The sequence below is a fragment of the Onychomys torridus genome, chromosome 1 (genome assembly GCF_903995425.1).
Source record: "Onychomys torridus chromosome 1, mOncTor1.1, whole genome shotgun sequence".
Lineage (NCBI taxonomy): Eukaryota > Metazoa > Chordata > Mammalia > Rodentia > Cricetidae > Onychomys > Onychomys torridus.
Genome location: NC_050443.1, coordinates 7,184,639 through 7,209,210, shown reverse-complemented (window position 1 = coordinate 7,209,210; position 24,572 = coordinate 7,184,639). Strand labels below are relative to the sequence as shown.

Genomic DNA, 24,572 nt, shown 5'->3' with positions numbered 1-24,572 from the left:
GAAATTCTAAGTGCTGCGGATGTAGCTGAGTGGGAGGGACTAGAAGTTAGTCGCTTCCTGATAGGCAGCTGGGGAGAAGGCCTATGGCTAGGGAATTGGGATGATGAATTTACAACGTGTCTGGCTGCTTCCTCACCTTCCTGACCTGAGACAAAAGCCTGGCCGCTTAAAACAAAGCCTTATGGTCGTCTCCTCCTGCCAGGAGGGCCCCTGCTGATGGACTGGCTCACAAGTTCATGGCCGGGCCAGGACATGTTTAAACAACAGATGTGGGTCAGTAAGCTGTCCTGTCTATCTTCAAACTGGCCAATCCTAAATTAGGGGAAGAAGAGAAGCTGGGCTTTGACTTTCTGCTTCGCAGAGAGTCTTTCTGTGTTCTTCCTCACCCCGTAATAAAAGCCATTCTTGACGGGCTGATTTCTGTCTGCGTTTCAGAGTTTGTCCGCTGCTGTTACTCTAGAGGTTTCCCCCACTACCCCCTGCCTTTTAATTCTTTAACTGGAGAGAAAAAGAACTCCATCAGGACCCCTGGCTGGGCTCCTTGGGCCATATCCGGCAGAGAGGTGGGTGGGCAGACAACAGGAAAGCAGCCATCGCAGGAGGACGACCTCCCGTGGGAGGTTGCGCAGTCGGGGACAGGTGGCTGGAGTTTTCGGGTTCATTAAGCCTCCGCAGTTGGCATAGACTAAAAGCTTCAGAGCTCGACGTCAGAAGGCAAAAGGAAGCGGGTTTTCGCACCCCGCCTTTACTGACCTCGGGCAGAACCTCACTCGGGAACCTGGCGGGCACACGCGCGGGAACGTGCGGGTTGCGCCCTCGGAGGTGAGTGGGCGTCTCCCGATTCTCTGGGTGGGGTTTCCCCGCCCCCCGACTTCCGCAGAGGCGGAGCAGAGCCCTAGACCGTGGTGCCTGGACGCCCTGGGGTCTGAAGCAGAGGCGGGGCGGTCCTAGCTTAGTTGTACCCTTTTGCCCTTGGTGATCCCACGTGTCTTCTCACCCCGCAGGACACAGATAACAGTTCTTTCTTCTTTTGAGTCCGACTCGCTGCTTCCCTCCAAGTCCTCGTGCAGACGCAGCTCCTCCTCGCCTCCCTCCTCGCTCCCTTCCCTTCTCAGAGTTAGGGACAGGGATACCTGTTTCCTGTGTCCACTCCCATGCTTTCTGTACCTTTCTGCCCATCAATCCTTTCCCTGTCTCCTCTTCATCCTTTTTGTCATAGAGATGGCGTCCCCTCCCTGCACCTGTGCATTTTGTTTTCTCTTTCCTAGAGGTTGTGAAGTCTCCCAGCTGGTCTTCCTTCTCTGGCTGCTACATACCCCTCATTCACCACAACAGGTGAACTGGGTTGCCTTTACCCACAGGCCCCTTATGTCCACTCCTTTTTGGGGTCAGACATCCCAGACTTGGATGGGTTCTCAACTCAGCACCTAGTGTAGTCACTCTGTAAATGACCGCTTCCTCTCCATCCTTCAGCTTTTACTTTGATGTTTCTTTTTTCTATTATCCACGCCCCTCCCCCGTTGTGTCTTCAAAATCCAATGCGTCTACCTTCAAGAAATTCCCAGAATCCAATCACGTCCTCACTTACGTTCTCACTACCTTCTCCCCTGCCTCTGACTCTTCCTTAGGTCTATTTACCAGACACCAGGAACTTGTGAGAATCATGACCTTTCACCACTTTAAACCCTGACTCCTTCAGCTCAGGAGCTTGTCCTCACAAGCCTAGGCATGGGGCTGCTAGCCCAGGAAGTATTTGTTGCTAGGTTGACAACATCAAATTGGAAGTCAGAGCTCAAGCCTGCTATCCTGGGCAGCAAATGCGTTCTCAGTTTGCTTGGCCTTGTGAGCGACAGTGAGAAACTGGAATAGTAACTCCTTATACAGAAAACAAATACAGGTCTGTATATACCATAAGTTTGTAGAGTAAGTGTTGGATGGTAACCATGGTGTGTTTTGTTCTTTGTGTTTTTTCATTACAGTGCGTCAGTCAGATCCACTGCTTAAACATTGTTGTCTGGGAGTGTATGGCACACAGTAAGTGTCCAGTAAAGTTTTTCTCAGTGAATGAAAAACAGGCTGTCTCTGTAACTTCAAGATCACAGAATGGATGTGCAATGCACCCAGCACTTACTTACTGTCTTTCTTCTCTTTCTCTCTCCCTCTCCCTCTCCCTCTCTTCTCTCTTTCTTCATCCTTTGACCATTGTAGAGCTTTCCCATTTAGAATACATGTTGCCTCAAGCAGTATGGAGTATGGGGTGTGGATGTGTGGAGTTGATATGCTTGATGTAGTTTGAACTTGGCCACTTGCTTTTTTCACCAAATTGTGTGGTACTTGGAGCAATACTTATGAAGATGTTGAGTTGACATGTTTTTTTGTCTCCTTTTCCTTGTGAACATGCAAGTTTTCAGATTTTGTTTTGTTTTGACATGGGCTTGCTGTGTAGCTCAGGCTGGCCTTGCCTCAGCCTTCCAAGTACCAGGATTATAATTTACACCATCATGACAGACACGTTTTCTTCTTTCCCCTTCCCTCCCCTTCCCTTCCTTTTCCTTTTCGCCCCTCCCCACCCCTCCTCACCCCTCCCCTCCCCCTTTTCTTTTTTGCAGTTCTAGCAGTACATTAGGAGATATGTGAACATAGTCCTTGTGAAACAGAATTTTCACTGCCTGACAATTTTCAAACTTGTTTGATCCCCTTGCCCAACATCTAAATTTAGTCCATATAATATGTTATGTATTATGTTGATGTGTGTATGACATGTATATTTATCTGTGGAATTATATGGAATTTTGTGTGTACATATGTGTATTACATTTTGTAGTTAGAGTTTTCCTGCCTGACCCAGAGTCAGGACAAATCTCTCTCACCCGCCAGGCCCATAGACACTCAGACCCAACCAAGTAAACACACAGAAATTATATTGCTTACAAACTGTATGGCCATGGCAGGCTTCTTGTTATCTACTTCTTCTATCTTAAATTAATCCATTTCTATTAGTCTATACTTTGCCACTTGGTTTGTGGCTTACCTGTACCTTACATCTTCCTGGTCCTGGTGGTGGCTGGCAGGGTCTCTCTGCCCCAGCCTTCCACCTCCCAGAATTCTCTTCTCTCTTGTCCCTCCTATACTTCTTGCCTGGCCACTGGCCAAACAGCATTTTATTTATACAGAGTGCTATCCACAGCAACATTTATATGTGTGTTCATATGTGTACATGTTGAGTTTGAATGCTTTTGCATTTGCATATCGTGTGTATTTATATATTGTTATGTATGAGACAAGGACAATTACATATGTGTTTTATACATGTGTAAGTATGGTTCATGTGTGATGAGATAGTATTTACTAAGGATGAGCTCCTTTGATGTTACCTTTGAATCTCATTTTGTGTCATTGTAAAATAAAAGCTGTTAACCCATCACATTCATTACCTTGTATTTATTTTTCTTATTTCAGCAGTACTTAGGAATTATCTGAATCAGTTTCTAAAGAAAATTTACCAATTTTTATGCTAAGCAAAAGATGTTAATGATGTGGGAACTACCCGTAATATAATGTTAAGTGTGGTACATATCCAACGTAAATAAGCAGTTTGACTCCAAACTGCTAGATGACCCTCTAGCTAGAGGGTCAGAAAAAATGTACTTAAGACTTGATAGTGAGATTATGGATGATTTGTGCTTTTTAACATTCTGTATATTTTCCAGGTTTTCTGTAATGAGTATGTACTATATTATTTTTCAGTGAGGGGTTATTTTGGTTTTAGTTTTTGTAATACTGGAGATTGGACCCTGGGACTCACATTTGTTAAGCAAGTGCCTTTACTATTGATATACTGTGACACTGAAACAGGAACAATACACCTCACAAGTTAATGGGAGAACAAAACAAAACAAAACAGAGGGTTAAGAGCTCTGCAGCTGGGTTGGGGATTTAGCTCAGTGGTAGAGCGCTTGCCTAGCAAGCGCAAGGCCCTGGGTTCGATCCTCAGCTCAAAAAAAAAAAAAAAGAGCTCTGCAGTTGAGACAGTTGGAAAGAAGTTCCTGATTTTCCTCTGTTAAGTCCTCATAAGTTAAGGTTTCTAATTGTAATTGAGAGGTTCCTGTTTGTCCTGTGTTAAATCCTAGTTAAAGAATAAGTTCTTGTTGGTCCTGTGTTAAGTCCTTGCAAAATAAGGTTTCTAATTGTAGTTAAGAAGAAGTTCCTGTTTGTTCTATGTTAAGTCTTTGCTAAAGGTTTCTATTTATAATTAAGTTTCTGTTTCTTAGGTCGGATATAAACTGCTTGTTCCCCCATTTTTATTATATTCTCCTATTTATAACTGCCAACCCTTTAGCCCCCGTGTATACCCTATCTCTCTTATAAAAGAAACTTCAGAGGTCAGCAGGGGCTGCTCTCTCAAATCCAAATTAGGGTGAGGTAGGCAGCTGGCCAGTTTCAAGTCTGGGGTACACCCCAAAATACAGATTACTTTAATTAGAAGTTGTGGACTTGGTCTTTTTTTCTCATGAAAGCAGGTTTAATATTACCCCTTGGATCCTGTAATAAGTTTTACTAGTGAAACATTTAAATATTTAATAGTTAAAATATTGAGGGTTGGGGATTTAGCTCAGTGGTAGAGTGCTTGCTACCAACCTGGGTTCAATCCTCAGCTAAAAAAGAGAGAGAGAGAGAGGAGAGAGAGACAGAGAGAGACAGAGAGAGACAGAGAGAGAGAATTTTGAGTAAATGCTTTTTTTTTTCTGGGTTTTAGAAGCTTAACTCTCTTATGTAGTAAAGAGATCAAATAGCCTTGACCATGAATCACTTGTCAGCTGTTGGCAGCAGCTGGATCCCAACATATTTCATATTTGGCCAGAGTGGCCTGTGGTTTGAACACTCTGCTTTACCCTAATCTCACTTCTTAGAGGCTGAGATTCTGAACATTCCTGTTCTCTGCTGCTTCAAAACCTGTCTGCAAGATTTTCTAAGTTAAGAATTTCCCCAGGTGGTAACTTGATGGATTTCTTGCGGTTCCGGCTGGTGTCATATTTCGCCCATTAGTTCATTTGTAAGCACCTATTGAACATCTGGTGAGAAATACGTTACTTAGGGAATGCTGACTGTAGAGTACTTCTCCCAGAAGCTTTTACACTCCCGTCCTTGTATGTTGACAAGTTTCTGAACTATTACAACAGTTCAGAATTGCACAACAGTACAAACTTAAAGAACAGTGAACACCCATTTGCCCACTGTGTAAATTTAGCAGTCAATACATGTAATATATAATGTATATTAATTATAATGTAAGTATAATCATTTATTATGTGCTGACAATATGTGTTATGTTGTGTGCATGCTCATATATCCTTGTTTGTGAGTATGACCTGTATATATTTATATATATATATTTTGAGCTGAGGATCGAACCCAGGGCCTTGTGCTTGCTAGGTAAGTGCTCCACCACTGAGCTAAATCCCCAACCCTGACCTGTATATTTATGTGTAGGTTTATATGTATTTTTGTATATGTATATTATAAACATAAGACTATATGTATGTTTATATATGTATATATGAATATGACTGAATTTAAATTATGTTTATATATGTCACTAATTTATTTGCATATACCATTTGGAAATAAGTTTTTTTTTAATTCTGTACAGGTTGGATTTTAATGAACTATTTGCTACTTGTTACAGTAAATTATCAACAATCTCATTGTAATAGCATTTCCCCACCATTCAGAATCTGGAAGCAATATGCCTTTCTCAAATTATCATTTAGTGTTTTCTCCCCCACCTTCAAAACACAGAAAGAGGTTTTTGAATGGCAACTAGCCATTCATGGAAGCCATAAGACACAGACAGTCATTACACAAGCTACAGTGAGGCATCTGGACAAACACTACCAACACGTGTGAAAGAAGATGTTGGGTTTTAAAAGTGGAAGTACTTGAAGGAGCTATGCTGTTCATGTCCTTCTGAATCCCAGATGAGGGAAAGCCGCCTCACTGCCATCCTGCCAGAAGCCATGTAACTAAAACATTGCACCAAGGATCAGGATCCCAATGTGTGCAATGGATTAAAGCTCAGGTAACTGGGCTAATCACTGGAGTAAATTAAAATACCAAACTGCTTTAACTTATCAATACTATTTTGGAAGCATCATCAGAACAAATAGAGATTTAATTATGAATTGGCCTGGGCTACTACATTCTGAACTGAGAATTTTACTTAGTACTAAGACTCTCAAACATCCTAGAAAAGCTGAGAATCATGCTTTGTTATTCCTCAAGGGAAACTGGCTTGATGATACCTGCATACCTTCTCATGGTTCTAGTTCTACATACCAAGTAATTCAGTAATTCATCAGAGTAGTTAAGCAAAAAGGAGAACAAAAGCAGACTTGCAGCAACATTTTTTAAAAAATGACATGATAAATGTAAATCATAAAATCAAATGTACTTATGAAGGTACACCTATTTTATGTTACATAAAAACTATAGACTGCAAACTGTGCATGCAGACTGTAACATTTCACCTGGGAAAGCCAATGAGGGGGTTTCTTGCAAATACTCACTGCCATGATAAAAACCATTATGTGCAAACTGCAAGGTCCCTAATAGCAGTTAACAGTTTATATACAGAAAGATGTCACCATCTCATCAACTATGCAAGAGATGGACTCCCCAGAGTTTATAGCACAGAACAGTAACCACCACAGGCTCCTCCTCCATGGCTCTCTTCCCTGTGTGACGGCTTGACTCCTTTGTTCTGGTTCTCACTTCCCCATAGTCCAGGTGTCTGAATGATCTTTTCAGCAAGCTCCTCAAAGGCACACTGAACACCATCACGGGTTTTTGCACTTGCCTCGATGAACAACATGGAATGCTTGCGTGCAAATTTCAGGCCTTCATTTCTATCAACTTCACGATTTTCCTTGTCAATTTTATTTCCAACGAGCATGTTTACTATGTCATTTCTTGTACAGTATGTTTCCAATTCATTTAACCAATTATCCAGTTTAACAAAGGTGTCTCTTCTTGTGACGTCATAAACTAATATAACTCCCTGTGCACCTCTGTAATAGCTGGGAGTTAATGTTCTGAACCTCTCTTGCCCAGCCGTATCCCATATTGCAAGTTTAGCCTTATTTCCATCCACTGAAATCGTTTTCACCTTAAAGTCAACACCTATTGTTGCTGCAAGTTCTGGATCAAAGGTGTCATCTGTGAACCTCCGGAGCAGGCTGGACTTGCCCACTCCACTCTCGCCGCCGATGATGAGGATCTTCAGAGTGGTCAGCACGTCCTTGTCCGTCCTGCGCCCGCTCTACTCGCACCCAGCCCCCAGGCCCGTCTCTGGAAATAAGTTTTTAAGTAGGACACTTTACTCCTAAATATTTCTTCACTTGCATTTGAAGAAAAATAACATTGTTCAGCAGAACTCTTTTTTTTTTTTTTTTTGGTTTTTCGAGACAGGGTTTCTCTGTGTAGCTTTGCACCTTTCCTGGAACTCACTCTATAGCCCAGGTTAGCCTCAAACTCACAGAGATCCACCTGCCTCTGCCTCCTGAGTGCTGAGATTAAAGGCGGGCGCCACCACCGCTGGGCCTTCAGCATAACTCTTAACATCATTACCACACTTAAGCAAATGAGCAGTAATTTCTTGTTATCATTTGATACCCATCTATGTTCAGGTGTTTGCAGTTTCCCCTAGGACATCTATGTTTCTGTAGCCAGGAGGCTTTTAAGCATTATTTGTTTTAACAGTTTTGACATAATTATATAATTATAGATTTATAAAAATGTGTTTTATTTAATTTAATTTTTTTTGTGTGTGTGACAGGTCCTATGTAGCCTAAGCTGTCCTACATTTTCCAATTGCTAGGATTTTAAAATAGTTCATCTATTGAAAGTCAGTAGAGAAGTTTTTTTGTTTTTGTTTTTTGTTTTTTGAGACAGGGTTTCTCTGTGTAGCTTTGCACCTTTCCTGGAACTCACTTGGTAGCCCAGGCTGGCTTCGAATTCACAGAGATCCGCCTGCCTTTGCCTCCCAAGTGCTGGGATTAAAGGCATGCGCCACCACTGCCCGGCAAGTTTTGTATTTTTAACTAGTACAGATAAAGAGTCTAACATTTTGTATAGGGTTTTTGTCTCTTAAATCTTCATTTTCTAAGGATATATGCTTAAGAGTGTATCATGCCCAGCTTCTCCTAGAATTTTTATAGTGCTGTGTTTTACATTTAAGACCATAACCCATTTTGAGTGGATCTTTAGAAGGTAAGGGTTCAACTTCATTCCCTTGTATTTGGATATCCAGCTTCTTCTCACTGTTGTCTGAAAGGACTGCTTTTTCCCAATGACTGGTCTTATTGAAAGTCATTTAACGTATGTGCGATGTTTATACCCATGCTCTATATTCTGTACTATTGGTCCATATGTCTATCTCTCTTCAAATTTTGTAATCAACAAATGTAAAGCCTCCAATTTACTTCTTTATGATTATTTTGGTGAGTCAGAATTTCTTGAGATTCCATATGAATTTTAAAATGGATGTTTCTATTTCTTCAGATCATATTTTTGGGATGTTGATAGGGATTACATTGAACATGTAGAATGCTTTGGGTATTACTGACATCTTAATGGTATTAAGGTGGTATAAGTCTTCTAGTTCGCGAGTATGTGGTCATTTTCCATTTATTTTTATCTTCTTTTGATTTCCTTCAGTAACATTTTTTACTTTTATGTATATGTCTTCCCTCCTTGGTGAGAGTGCTACTGTAAATGCAGTTTTGTCCTTCATTTGTGTTTGGGTTGTTCATTGCTAGTGTGTAAAAATGGGACTGATTTTGTTTATTTTGTATTCTGTAACATCTGAATTCATCAGTTCTAACAGATTTTCTGTGGGCATTCTTTACTGTTTCAGGAATGTATAATCATGTCACTCATGAATAGTGATATAGGTACTCCTTGATTTATGATTGGGTAATATCCTGATAAACCTATCATAAGTTGAATATAAGTTCACACACACACACACACACACACACACACACACACACACACGTACACCCCATTCACTAGAATCAGTATTTTATACTCATCTTGTGGCTGACTGGGGGCCTTGGTACATAGTTATACTTGAGCATCACAGAAGGGTGTTATACCATATTATCTCTTGCCTGGGGAAAAATTAACAATGACTTCTATTGAATGTGTTACTGCTTTTGCAGCATTGTAAAAGTTGAAGACTTGTATATTGGCCCATTGAAAATCTAGGGCTGTCTATACTTTTTTCCCTTTTTCTTTCTTTCTTTCTTTCTTTCTTTCTTTCTTTCTTTCTTTCTTTCTTCCTTCCTTCCTTCCTTCCTTCCTTCCTTCCCTCCCTCCCTCCCTCCCTCCCTCCTTCCTTCCTTCCTTCCTTCCTTCCTTTCTTTCTTTTTTAAGATTTTATTTATTTATTATGTATATAGTGTTCTGCCTGCATGTATGCCTGCATACTAGAAGAGGGTACCAGATGTCATTGTAGACAGTTGTGAGCCACCATGTGGTTGCTGGAAACTGAATTCAGGACCTCTGGAAGAGCAGTCAATGCTTTTATCCTCTGAGCCATCTCTCTAGCCCCAATCTCTTCCTTTTCAATATGAATGTCTTTTATTGCATCTTTGCATGGTTGTTCTGGCTAGAACTTAAAGAAGTGGTAAAAGCAGAAATCCTTATCTTGTTTCTGGTCTTAGAGGAGAAGCTTTCTGTCCTCTACCATTGAGTATGGTTATTTTTTTATGGCCTTTATGTTGAACTAATTTTTTCTCTTCCTCACTTATGATTGGTGTTTTATTTACTAAATTAAAATTTTTCTTTGTTTATATCATTGATTTAGTCTAGTAGTTTTTCTATATCATCAGAATGGCTTTATCTTTTTCTTCTTTTGTTCTGTTAATGTGGTTTGTTACACTGATGACTTATTTATGTATGAGTCTTTGAATTGCAAGAATGAGTCTTATTTGGCTGTGGTGTAGAATCCTTTCAGTGTACTATTGAATTCAGTTTACTAGTATGTTTTTCAGTATTTTTGCATCAATATTCATTGGAGATATTAGTTTGTGCTTTTTTTTCCCCCTTGAAGCACATTCACTTTTTGACATTGATTTCAAGCCAATACTTGTTTTGTAGAACTATAAATAGCTTAGGAAAGGCTGCTATTAATTCCAGCCGTACACATGACTCTGAAGAGCTGCTGCTGATTGACATAAGCGTAGCACAGGAGTGTGTATGGTCTCGCTCATATGGAGTTTAGAGCCTAGAAAAGTAATCATTGATAATAGCGATCAGAATAGTGGGTTAGCTGGTGGGAGGTAGGCATGCTTTACATCATGTCATGTGAGCTGGTACACTAGGGTTTGGGAGAATGAGGTGTGAAGGGAGAGGTGAGGATGTGCTTGGACTGATAGTGAGACCTCAGGAGTCATCAAAGTAGCATCTTAGAGACAATGGGACATAAACTTCTCCTTTATTGGGGGACTTTGAAACAAGACTGGATCTCTTCTCTTAAAACAAAGTAGCATATGATATATGTAGAAACCACCAGCTTTGGTTCCTATTTGCACAGTTGCTGTTTTGCGTTATTAGAAATTTGACTCTGGCTGCCTTCAGAGAGTCTGCCTAAAGTAAACCCCACCATAGTTCCAGTGCTTTGGATTCCCTCCTGACTTGGTAGTTCCTCAATTTCCTTGGTCCCTCTGAGAAGTTGAATTCACTGTTGCTCTTATTTGCTTCTCTTCATCAAGTGTGGAAAATCCACAAGGACTCTATCTACAGTAGACCTTTGGACAAATTCCCTTCTTCTCACACTCCTTGAATCTGCCAAGTTTCCCACTTGCTAGAGAGCCCCTCTTTCCCACCAATCTGTAAAGTACAGAATAGGTTTTAGGCTGTCCCTTTAGGGCTTTGAGGATGTTGATGTCACAGATGGAGTCCAGCCTTAGGCTTGGGAGGACTTGTTAAATGCAATACTGCCTTAGCGACCTGATTGCATGATCAATTTTATGAGCTACATCTTGATAAAATTAAGACTAATTTGTTTAGAACCTCTGCAAATTATCATATTTGTGTTATAGGTAAACATGCCTAAGGAAATGTTTAATGCTGGATTTTGAGGAGTCAAGGAGAGCAAGGAACCAAGTAAAAGATGCTTTGCTGTTAAGGGTAGTATATAACTCACACAACTGTAGAACAGAGACTAGGATAAAGAATACCACACATTTCAAAGAAATAATCTCCATTGGTGTGTTCAGCCTAATTAGTTTGACTGGTTACTGTGCAGATGTTCACTTGCATGGGATCATTGTCTGTGTTAAGACTAAAAGTAATCCTGGAGACCTGACTCCATCCTTAGTTCAGTTTAATGGTTGTCTAGATACTATATGCATGAAATCCTATATTGGTGAAGTATGTGTGAGTAGACATACTTCTCTCACTTGTTCCAAGGAGCTTCTGGGACTGTCCTTTCTAGAAGACAGTTTCTGTTGTATGGGATGTAACAGAGCTTCTAGGAGGAAATCAGAGACCACCAGTGATGATGAGAAAATATGGCTGCATTTACTTTATTCTAGGATCCAGCAGTATTAGCACCAAAGAGAGAATACTGTAGGGGTGTGCTGCAGCATTGCTTTGGGATGCTGGGGACTACTTTCCCCTGGAGAGATGGAGGCCTTAGGAAAATAATTTGAGAGGTAGATAGTCACTCTAGTGTGTTTTATATTATTGACATCTCATCATTGTTGAATTGGATAGGTTAAAGGTAAAAAGACATTTCAAGATTTTTGTTTTCTTGAATAATGCCTAATTGTGGAAAAGTAAAATAAAGGTGTTAGGAGAGGCAGCTGTTCACGTGATGAAAGGAGCATGGCAGTGCGGGAACAGTTAGTGTTGAGGTGCTGCTTCTGAGCCCACCTACCATACACAGCATGATAACAGCTCTGCGAACCCTGGTTTTCTCCGAAGAGCAGACTTGCTCTTCAACACTAAGAATACTGAAGTCAGCATAAGGCAAAGAGAGACATTTGCCGAGGAATAGAACTTCTTTTGAACCTCTGAACTGATTGACATAGACAGGCTAAAAATAAACCCATAGCAGTGACTAAGAGCTGAAAGCCCTCAGAGGAGCCAGGGGTGGAATCCAGACACGAGAGCCCAGATCGCACAATTTCCACATGTGTGACTCTCATCAAAAGTCATTTTCACTTTGAAGTAATCGGAGACTGAGGAGGTGCATGTTGGAGGGCAGGAGGTACTTATAAAAGGGATACATGCAGGATAGATGCTTTTGTGTTGGAAATATTCCTTTTGATGTTAACTGTTCTACATTTTGCAAAGATTGCCACGTGAGTTGTACAATACTGTACATTGCATCAGTGTTTATTTTTTGTTACAAATGTGTGAGAATCTATAATATCTTTTCTTTTTTGGTTTTTCCAGACAGGGTTTTTTTGTATAGCCTTGGCTGTCCTTGAACTTGTTCTGTAGACCAGCCTGGCCTCAAACTCATAGAGATCTGCCTGCCTCTGCCTCCCAGTGCTGGGATTAAAGGTGTGCAGCACCACTGCCTGGCTAATCTATAATATCTTAATAAATGTTACATGTGGAAACAAACCCAGTGTCCTGGCTGATGTACTGTCTGTTGTGTTAGATTTTCTGTCACTTGAGAAATACCTGAGAAAATAACTGTAAGGGAGGAAAGATTTAGTTGGCTCACAGTTGCAGAAGTTACAGTTGCTGATTGGCTGGTGCCATTGTTTCTGAGTCTTGATTGGGGCAGAACATCATAGTATAAGTGTTCATCTTTTGTCACCCAAGAAGAGAGAGGGGGAAGAGGGAAGTGAAGAGAGGGAAGGAAAAGACATGGATGAGAGGAAAAGGAGGGTGGAGGAGAAGTAAAGGGGCTAGAGACAAGATATCCTTCAAAAGCACATCCTCAGTGTTCCATTCTCAACCAGCCTCCAACCCTAGCTCCCAAAGTTTCCACCAACTCCCAAAATAGCCCTACCAGCTGGGGAGCAAACCTTCAACACAAGGACCAACTGGGGACATTTCATTTTTAAACCTTAACAGCTGCATAGTCTGAACATACATTGGGCATCCTTGGTCTAAGGGGAAGATAGATGCTTAAGCAACAAGTGCAAAGTCAAAATGAGCTTGAATTCAAGCCAGGAGACATTGGTGTGATGGGAAAGATATCATGGGCTTGTGGGCAGGTATGGAGGGATATGCTCCCTGAGGAGGTAGCCATGAAGAGTCTGGGGCCAAGGATACTGTTATGTTGCATGTGTGGAACTGTGAGAATGGAAACAGACCACAGATGTTCCCCAGGAACCACGAGTCCTCAAATCCGCATGAGAGTAGTGTAACAGCTGTGGTCATTGGAGGTCTTTAGTGCACTGCAGGGTTCCCTTTGGAACACTTTACAAGGTGTTGGAGCCAAGGTCCGGTTATGATTGTGGTGCCATTGCGGAACTCCTTTCTCACCTGATAAAGCTTTCTCAGAAAAAAATGCGAGAGGTAGGTAGCTATTGTTTGCCAGTGGCAGGATGTATGGGAGGTGCTCATGGGGCTACAGGTAGGACTAGAATAACGGCCTCTATGTTCCACATGTGCAGCGGGAGACCAGGGATTCTGTTAACTTGGTGCTTGTGGGCAAGAGGCTCATTAAAAGTTTATTTGTTCCACTTCTAGGCCAGGCTTCTTTGGTCAATATCATTTATTATTTGTTAAGATTAAAAATACCTAAAGCTAATTTTACTCCCTACAAATGGCTCTGTCTTTCCTCTTTCCCGTCTTCCTGTCCTGCAGGTCAATATCTGAAAAAATAAACCTATGAATGCCTAGATAATTGCTTATTTTGCTGGTTTCTCTCTGTCTCTGTGTGTGTATATGTGTGTGTGTGTGTGTGTGTGTGTGTGTGTGTGTGTGTGTATTTGTGTGTGTGTATGTGTATATTTGTGTGTGTGTGTGTGTGTGTGTGTGTGTGTGTGTGTATTTCCCCTAAACATTCCCTATGTAATATACATGATGAAAATATAGGCAAGAACATGTTTCAGGATTTTTACAAAGTAAACATACTGTGTATTTTGGGTCTTCCTCTTTCACAAATTGTGCTTGAGGGGTTTGCTAATAATTGTTTCATATACCTGTAGTTATTTATTTTAACTTTTTAAAATACAGGGTCTTGTTGTGTAGGCCAGGCTGGCCTTGAACTCCTGATCCTCTTGCTTCAACCTTCCCAGGGCTGCAGATTCGAGGTATATGTCATCACACCCAACCAGTTACTTATTTTTGTTGATGTATGTATGTAGTGGGTAGCCATTCCAGCCTTGGCCTGGAAGTTCCAACCCCTGTTGAGGCTTCAGTAACGGTCACGCCAAAAGGCGGGGCTGAGAGAGGACGCTGAAGACCCAGGATCTAGATGCGAGGGAGCTCTTGGTGCCTGGACCATGGACACTGGAGGTAGACCAAGCAGAGTTCTCCAGAGAACACCGCCGGACTGCGCCATACCTTTGCCAGACCCTACAACCTACCTATCCCTTCATTTGTAAGTTACCCAACAAAATAAACCTCCCTTTTAACTATGTGGAGTGGCCTTAATAATTTCACCAATATATGTAAATCAACTATAATTTATTCATCTCTTATCCAGTTGGTGAACATCTGGATATGTACATCAGGAAGTAGCATCACTGTGAATTTGGGTATACATTTCTCTTAGGTGTGAGCCTATAAGGGAATTGTGTACAGGATGGGCAGAGAGTCAGGTTAGTAGATACTTGCCGGGCTTAAGTTTTTACATGGCACCGTTTTTAACTCTAGCTTTTTTCTTTTTTCCCTCATCTGTAAGGTTTCAAATATTTTCCCCTTTACTCCCAGTTTGGGAAACAAAAGTTGAATGGAAGCATTAACTCAGGATGATTTTTCAATAACTACTTAATTTTGCAAAATGGGAAGGTTCATCAGGATTGATTCCTTTTTATCTTCAGTAAGAGAAATCTGAGGATATGAGGAGCAGGTAGAAATAGACCATCTACACCCAGAATGACATTTGAGTAGGATGTCATTCTTCAACGAAGACTCTGAGGTCAGGTGCAAAGCTGTAGCTTTTAAAGCTCTGGGGATAGCATAAGTCTGCTCAGTCCTCAGTTCATGTTGAAGAGTTCCAATAAGAAAAGAGTGCCATCAGCAAGCCTTAAATGTTTCAGGTAGACAGTCACTGGCAGAAGCCTCTAATGATAGAAAGCTGGACAGAAACAAATTGGTACCTCCTTCAATCATTCTGTGTACCTCTGTCTACAAGATGCAGTTGTCACAGAAAGGCAACTATGCAGAAATGGATGTGAGGTAGTTTTTGATTAAAGAACATACCCTGGAAAACAGAAATGATGTTGGAAATGAATGCTTGCAGTGAATGTGCTCCCTCCTTCAGTGAGAAAGGTGCACCAGAGGATTCTCAGTTGAAAGAGACCTATTACTGGGGAATCCTTCAAGAATTACAACCTGATTGTGCATCAAAGAATACATGTAGGAGAGGAGCCACGTAACTTGGAAAGCTTCAAATTACACTAAATTTGGGGATGCCTTCAATGCTATCTCTGCTTTCATGAAGCATGAAAGGACCCACATGGGAAAGACTTCCTATGAATGTGTTCAGTTTGGGAAGTCCTTCAGTCTCCATTCTTATCTTTCACCATAGAAATCATACTGGAAAACAGCTATTCAAATGCAATACACATGAAAAATATTCCTTTGGAGTCCCTGCCTTATTGTCTATCTGAGAATTTGCACAGGACAAAAGCTGTATGTGTGCATTGAGTGTAGAAAGGCCTTCATTAGTGGTTCATACCTTATTAAACACGGAATTCACACCAGAGAAGACTATGAAGTGTATGGAGTTGGAAATCCTTCAACAGCAGTGATTACCTTTAAAAAAAAAAGCATCCAAAATCCTTAACAGAGAGAAACCCTACATATACAGAGTGCCTCCTCCAAGCAGCAGAGGATTCATACTGCTACTGCTGAGAAGCCTCGTGGATTTAATCACTATGGCAAAGCCTTCAGGAACAGCCCCTCCCTGACCAAGTAGCAGGAGTTACACACTCAAGAGGTCTCTTGCTAGGTTGTCCAACAGGGGACAATTTTCCAGTGCACCATCCTCTCAGGTTAGACACAGCGATGTCACATTGAAGTAATTTCTGTGGGGACTCTGTGACTGTCACATTCTCTTTAGTTACTGTTAGAATTTATACTCAGGAATAGTTGTTTGAAAATATAGCAACTCACCCTGTAGTCTGTGGAGCAGAGTCCATGAAACATTGTATCTCGAACAAATTAGGATTATTCTGCCACTGTCTGATATACTGGAAAGGAACCTTAGAAACGTAACAAATTAAAACCTTCAGAGATGAATCTTTGCTATATCTATGTCCAGGGAAAATTTGAATTCTGGTGACAGAATTGAGAGAAGAGAAAGACTTTATTTCTCCCTACATTTTCTGATACGTAAATGTTTATTAATAGGCTTTTTAGGGGTGCGGTTGTAGTTAAGTGGCAGGGAGGGCTTTCCTAGCATTTGTGAAGCCCTGAATTCAATCCTCAGCACCATTGAATAAAAACATAGCAGTGGAATGATCAGCGAAGTGTTTCATTTAAAAGGCTGGCTCTTTCTTCCTGTCAGTAGACTCAGTGAACAAAATCAGTTCAAGGGTCAGTAAAATCTGCTGGAATACTTCTGTTGAAAGGATGCATTTGGAATTAATCCACAGAGGGATAATGTGGAGAAACATCTTAAGATGATACATTTCTTTGTGTTTTAAGAAAACTCAGTGGGGCTGGAGTGATGACTCATTGGTTAAGAATGTTTGCTGCTCTTCCAGAGGACCTGAGTTCAATTCCCAGCAACCACATGGGGGCTCACAACCATCTGTAATGAGATATGGTGCCCTCTTCTGGCCTGCAGGCATACATGTAGGCAGAACATTGTATGTATAATAAATAAATAAATCTTAAAAAGGGGGAGGGGCTGGAGAGATGGCTCAGAGGTTAAGAGCACTGACTGCTCTTTCAGAGGTCCTGAGTTCAATTCCCAGCAACCACATGGCGGCTCACAACCACCTGTAGTGAGATATGGCGCCCTCTTCTGTATACATAATAAATAAATAAATCTTTAATAAAAAAGATTAAAAAAAAAAAGAAAAGAAAACTCAGTGGGGCTGGAGTGATGACTCATTGGTTAAGGACGTTCCCAGCATTCACATTTGGCAGCTCACAACCACATTTGATTCCAGCTCCAGGGGATCCAACTCGGTCTTCTGGTATGTGTAGAAAGTGCGCGCACGCGCACACACACACACTCACACATACACACACTCACTCATGCATGTGAATAAAGTAAAAATGAATATCAAAAACCCTTACGGTAGAAAGAGAAGACACCCTATGCTGTGGGGAAAGCTTCCAGAGAGCTGTTCTTCCATAGTTGATTTATTTGATGAAAGTAAAGTACAAATCACATATGCAACCTCCAGTTTTCTAATATTTACATTAAAAGAAAGGAAGGAAGAAAAGAGGAGAAAGAAAAGAAAAGAAAGAAATGGAGGGTGACAATGTGGCTCAGCGGGTAAGGTGCCTGCCCCCGGGCCTGATGACTTCAGTTTGGTTCCTGGGACTCATATGGTGCAAAGAGAAGATCAAGTCTGACAAGTTGTTTCTGGCATCCACATGTGCACCATGGTGCCAGTATACATACATGCACTAAATAAGAAATGTGTGATAGCCAGGCATGGTGGCTCACACCTTTAATCCCAGCACTTGGGAGGTAGAGGCAGGTGGATCTCTGTGAGTTTGAGGCCAGCCTGGTCTACAGAGTGAGTTCCAGGACAACCAGGGCGGTTACACAGAGAAACCCTGTCTCAAAAATCAAACAAACAAACGAACAAACAAAACAAAAGGAAATGTGTGACATCATCAGTGGCATTTTTGCCTCTGTGCTCCTCAAGCAGTAGTATTTATACTATGGCACTTGCTGTATTTCAGATTTCGTGTTATTACACCCAAGTGGCTACTGCATTACATACTACTCCGGTGCATTAGGGAATGAGTTCTGCAGACTCTCTTGTAGGACATCTGTCCCCATACAAAGCCACAGCTTTTTCGTAGATTTCTATTTTTAAAAAGTAAGTAGACTTCCCCTGATTTACAGTCCTTTAACACGACAATGCTTTGCTTGTGCCATGGTGTGAAAGCACTTCAGATGGTCTATATGTTTTCAGTACAGTATTAACACATAGTAAGCGATTGAACACTTATTATTAGCCAGCTTTGCGTTGGATGCCTTTGCCCAACTGGAGGCTAACATAAATGTTCTGGGCATGTTTCAGATAGGCTGAGCTAAGCTATAATGGTTTTTTCAGGCTTTATAATTTTTTTTTTCGAGACAGGGTTTCCCTGTGTAGCTTTGCGCCTTTCCTGGAACTCACTTGGTAGCCCAGGCTGGCCTCGAACTCACAGAGATCCTCCTGCCTCTGCCTCCTGAGTGGGATTAAAGGCGTGCGCCACCACCACCTGGCTGTAATGGTTTTAAATGCATTGTTTTTGGAGGTGTTTATGGGATTCACACATGCTAGGCACATGCTTTCTCCTACTCTACATCCTCAACCCCTTATGTGTATTACTTTATTTATTTACCTCTCATTTATTTCATTACATTTATTTGTTTGTGAAGAAGCTGTTGTGCCCATCTGGATGTCAGATGACAACTTGTGAGAACTGGTTCTTACCTTCTACCATGTGGGTTTTGGAGACCAGACTCTGGTTGTCTGTCTTGGCAGCAGGTTCCATTACCTAGGCTGAGCCATCTCGCTAGGCTTTATTTGGATTTTTGAAACCAAGTCTGTTGCCTTAACTGACCTGAAATTCATTATGTAGCCCTTCTGGTCTCAAATTCATAGCAGTCATCTTGTCTCATTGGGTCTCCAGTGCTGGGATTTGAAGAATGAACCACCAGACCTACCTTAAATGTATTTATTATTTATACTTTCAACTAGAACATTAGGTCTACGGGAGCATAATGCCATTGTAAATTATGGGGCTTTGGTATCTGGAAGTTAGCCCTCTGAGGACTGAACTGCATTTCACTTACTCTTCAGTGTGTCCTTTCATATTTTTACCTTCCAGTAGCGTCATGGTTTAAATCTTAAGTCTGTTCTTTCAGTAGCATGTACAGCATACATCTTACCACCAGTCACCTAATGAAATGGTAGCATCAGAAGGAGGAATTGAATGACTAGTAAGATTCCTCGGTTTGAGAACCTTCAAGAGGGCTGTTGCTGAAACGGTAACAACACTGGCAGAGCTATTGAAACCAAAGGTGGTAAGTCTGTGTGCCACTGTTTGGTGAAACCACCCCACTTGGATATTAGTTATCTTCGTATGATTGGCATATCAGGTGTAATTCTTAAGAGTTTATTGGAAAAATGAAAATGTTCATTTATTAGAAGGAAGCCGCACAGAGGAGTGCATAGGTTCTTAACAGCTAATTATTTTTTTTTTCCTTTTGAAGACAGGCCTTGAATTCCTGATCCTCCTGTCTCAGCTTGTGAGTGTTGGGATTGCACATCACCACACCGGGCTTAACAAACTGCTTAGAAAGAACATCTGCGTCCTTATGGGGCTTCTACTGAAGTACATTTTGTGATTAGTATTGTACACACACACTTAAACCCATGTGGGCATTTAGAACTTTCTATGTATTAAAACGTGTCTGGTAAATAGGTGCTCATTTAAATGGGAAATCCCCCTTTTAGAGGGCCTAGGCAAGAACTGCAATCTCAGGTAAGAGAAAGTTAAAATTGTGTGGAAACACTGGACTGTGTCTATGTATGTCTTGGCAAGATGAGTGAAAGCACATTCTTGTCTTCAGTTAAATTTGATTTTGTTCATGGGACTGCTCATGTGGTTGTGAACTGAAGTGGATTAGCCTCTGGGCTTCAGTTCCTCACAAAGTATACGTAAGTCCTGCCTTACAGAGCTATGGTGAGGCATGTGTTGTTTCTGGACCATGGTGTTCAGCCCGGATCTGTTGTTCTCACATGCCTTATGTTGCAATTCCTGAGCTTATTGTCACACCTACTGTTATTAATGGTGATGCTTTTAGTATTGATGTTGGTAGTTTTTTTTTTTTAAAGCAACAACTAGTGCATTTAAAATTTTTCAAACTTATGTGAAGGGATTATGAAGTGTAGGAGGAATATTAAACAACAAAAAGGCATTCAAATTGACATTGATTCTTCCACTCATCACCGCAGTTTCTTCTAACCCTGTTTACCCAAAGCACTGATTCTGGTGTGGAAAGCTGTGGCTTAACTGTTAACGGATTCTATTCGGTGGCGAACAAGAGCGCGAAAACGAATCCTCCCACAGTAAGGCTTAAAAAAATCTAGTGGTCAACTTTAAGACAATTGGCTAGAGGAAATCACATATAAAGTTACACACTCAAAATGTTCAGTTCTTTCAAGACAGTGCGGGTGGCTGTGAAAAGAACCCTTACTAAGTTTTGTTTGAAATGACTTATTTTCCCTTGGCCTTGTGGTGGCTCTCCGTCTTCTTGGGCAGCAGCACCGCCTGGATGTTGGGCAGGACGCCGTCCTGCCGGATGGTCCAGCAACTTATTGAGCTCCTCCTTGCGGATGGCCCGCTGCAGGTGGCGCAGGATGATGCTCGCCTTCTTGTCGTGGGCCGCATTTTCAGCCAGCTCCAGGATCTCGGCTGTCAGGTACTCCAGTGCCCACCCGCTCCCTCCGAGTTGCCCTTGCGGAGGAGCTGGGGCTCCCCGCAGGGAACTGCAGGCCGGCCAGGGAGGAGGGGGTCTTGGCCTTGGCGCGAACCTTGTGGCTCTGCTAACCGAGTCTAGACATCCTCGAGACCAAACAACCGTTAACCGATGTTGATAGCTTTTATTAAGGATGATGATGATGCCACTTACTCTTCTCTGACTGAAAGAGAAGGCAAGCAAACAGCCCTTCCATGCTTCTGTTGACTCTGAGACCTATTTCTGGTAGTTCATAGACAGCTTTGCTTCCCACATTCTGGTGTACATAATCGGACTGGGGGAAAGCTGATGCTCACAGCTTGGAGGCCCCCTAGGTTGGGCAGAGTTGGAAGATTGGAGGTGAAAAGTATTAGAAACCCCACTTGCTTCTCTAGCAGGTGGGTGATGATAACTGGGATGTTTGTAGATGAACAAACCAAGCAGGCATAGTATCTAAACTCTGGTTACTGAAGTGAGATCATGGTTGACTACTGGGTGTATATCCTTCAGGATGGTAGTGCAGGTTGGTGTAGGGAAGGAGCACGATGTCCAGTTCTTATCCATCATGGTATGTATGGTACCTACAGCAGTCAAAACCTGGGTCTGTGCAGGCTCTTAATTATTATTATTTTTTAAAGATTTATTTATGTATTTATTTATACAGCATGACTGCAGGCCAGAAGAGGGCACCAGATCTCATTACAGATGGTTGTGAGCCACCATGTGGTTGCTGAGAATTGAACTCAGGACCTCTGGAAGAGTAGCCAGTGCTCTTAACCTCTGAGCCATCTCTCCAGCCCCCAGGCTCTTAATTATTAACTTAGCCAACAAGGACCTCTAGTCCATGTCATAGTTACCCTCCCCACTCTCCCAGGATATCTCAAAGACCCTTAATTCCTGAGGGGAGTCTACTCCTGTTTTAATTCCTTCTTCCAGAGAGGGGTCCCTGATAGAAACAGTCAATCTGCTTTCTATTGCCTGGACACAACAGAAAAGGTTAGTGGCTGGGAAGGTGGATGGAGACACCCATGGTAGAAATTGGGAGCTATTTTCATTTGTAAAGCCATCATGTCTAATTTGCCCAAATCTAGAAGAGAGGAAGCGAGTTGTTAGTTTGATAATGCAAATGGGCAAAGTGGATTGATAGAATAACAAGTCACCAGCAGGGAAGGGAGGAGCCAACTCAACCGAGGGACAATTTGAGATACGGAGTGAGAGGCCTTTTCCTCGTTAGTCTTATACCTGTTGCTGTAATGTAAGAAGAGTTAACTAGGAACTTGCTATCCCATGTTCTATAGATTATGAAATAAGATAGAAATCTACCATGAGGGGGCTGGAGAGATAGTTCAGGGGTTAAGAGCACTGGCTGCTCTTCCAGAGGTCCTGAGTTCAATTCCCAGCAACCACATGATGGCTCACAACCATCTGTAATGAGATCTGGTGCCCTCTTCTGGTGTACAAGCATACTATATATGCGATAAATAAATATATTTAAAAAAAATCTACCATGAGAAGGATCCAGGAGATGATAATCATATAAATAAGTCAGCTAGAACCTGGATAATTCAGCCACAGTCAAAATCCCCAGGTAGAGGATGTCAACACTTATTCTTTCTTGAGGTAAGTATTGACGCAGCAGAAGTTTAAGGCCTTTGGTGAAGCCTGTGAGCCTGTATTTGTGGGTCCCGGAACCTGTTTGATTCAGTATCAGGTCCCCAAGTGAAACAAGTGCTCTGAACTCACATGACAATGCCTTTGAAATAACTCTTTGGAAGTGGGCCAGTGAGAAGTAACATGTTTTGTCAGTTTCAAGGATAATGGAGGTCAATGGGAATGTTGGAGGTGGTACTTAATAACTGAGGCATTTGAGATCCTCTGAGTGATAATCTCAAAGGCAGAGCTGTTTTAAATCACTTCACGATGGTACAGATAATAGGGTGAGCTCATGAAGTCAGATTCTGAGCACCTTTTGTGCATTTTCTGTTCTACAAGGGAAAGCCTCTATTCACCCTGTATGAGTATCTGCTTCCTCTGGAGTCAACTATCTCTGTTCTGTATTCCTCTGGTCATGTCCCTGGTGAGACCTCTAAATAACATGAGTCCTTGGGGAGGGACAGAATCTTTCTCAGCTCTTGGTGAGTTTAAGAAGGGGATCCAGGGTGATGGGTGATCCAGCAGTCATCAAAGCCACTTTGAGCCAGTAGCTTGCGAGACAGTTGTCTCATGTCCGAGTAAAATAAGGACACCTGGACAAGGAGTGAGAAGAGCCAACTTAGATTTATTAAGACAAAGTGAGAAAGGCAAGTTTTGATTCTTTGTTGTCTTCCCAGAGCCGTTTATTGGAGAGGAGTTCTAGTATTGGAGTCCTAGGTTATAAATTTTTGTATTGTGCCCCGATGGGCTCTCTGCCATTTGTGTCTAAATCATTTTTGTTCTCATAGTAATTCTGTTATGTGGGTCCTTGAGTAGGAAAATAGGATGTTATTACATAGTTGATATATTTGGTCCTGTAAATGCTGCAGTGGAACATCCTTGTGATATTTTATACCCATGCAGGTGTACCTGAGTATGTATTTGGAGGTTACAGCTTTCTGTTGCTGCTACAAAGTACACAAGGGAATCATCTTAAATCAGGAAAGGCTCACAGTTTTACAGGTTACAGTCCAAGATCACCTGGCTCCATTCCCTAGGGCCTAAGGTGAAGTGGAGTATCACAGCTTGGGAACTTGTAGCAGAGGAAGCTGTAGGACCCAGTTGCAGTTGGTACATAAAGATACCCCCCAGTGACTCACTTCTTCCTACTAGAGTCTACCTCCTAATAACCCAGGGATTGACCCATTGGTGATGTCCAGCCTCCTCTCAAAGCACCACTATCTGGGGACAAAACCTTCATCACATAAGCCTTTGTCAACATTTTATATTCCAAATTATAATAATGAATACACTTGTATTAATTTGTGTGAGTGAAATTTCTGAGTCAGAGGGAATCTATGGAGAGAGGATGGCCAAGATGAGGATTAGAGGTGAGCAGCACATCTAACTTCTCCACATCTTGAAATTGAAATCCAAAAACTAGCTTCTTAGTGAAAAGGGTGAGCGAGGGAGCATGCTGAAGTTTCGTATTGGAAACAGGCTGGGAGAGACCCAGAGATGACGCTTACCAGGACAGAGGGTGTCAGACAGAGTGTGTCAGTGCTGCGGTGCAGCAGAGAGGGCTGTACCAGAGAGCAAGTCAGGGACAGTGGGAAAACTTGTATCAGAAACAGGTCCAGAGCAGAAAGGGTGAACTTGGCTGATCAGAGAGCTGCATGGTGGCTCAACGCTTGAGAAATGCTCTCTGTTACTCACCTTAAAAGTGTGTTTCTGGAACAGGCAGCCATCTTCACAAGGTGATGCCAAAGCTTGTTGCTTTGGGAAACATTTAAGGGAAAAAAAACATAGGGAATACTTTTCTTTTTCTAACCTGGCCCGCCCAGTATCACATTGCAGAACAATCCCCCCCCCCCCCCCCCCATGGAATGCCACTGGAGCAAAACTGCTGAAAATAGACACAGTGAGTCAGGTCCAAGTCATCCAAGAGACTGGTGCCCGCTTTCCCTTTAGGGTGGCAGCTTGGCTGAGCCAGAGTTGGCAGACTGAGAGGACCTGTGGGCCTCGGAAAACCACAGTCATGGTGGTACTGGAACCTTCTGGAACCTTCTGTACCTCCTGCATCCAGTACAGCTTGTTAGCT

At 42.0% G+C, this 24,572-nt stretch overlaps 1 protein-coding gene across 1 annotated transcript; it reads right to left on the bottom strand.

Moving 5' to 3' along the window:
- Window positions 1-6,632: 6,632 nt before the first annotated feature.
- On the bottom strand, window positions 6,633-24,219 carry LOC118569994 (ras-related protein Rab-18-like). The gene is made up of 3 exons (XM_036168334.1): window positions 24,188-24,219; window positions 20,579-21,023; window positions 6,633-7,318 (listed from the first exon to the last, which is right to left on the bottom strand). The coding sequence occupies exons 1-3, from the start codon at window positions 24,217-24,219 to the stop codon at window positions 6,683-6,685; spliced, it is 1,113 nt and encodes a 370-aa protein (XP_036024227.1). The 3' UTR covers window positions 6,633-6,682.
- Window positions 24,220-24,572: the final 353 nt, after the last annotated feature.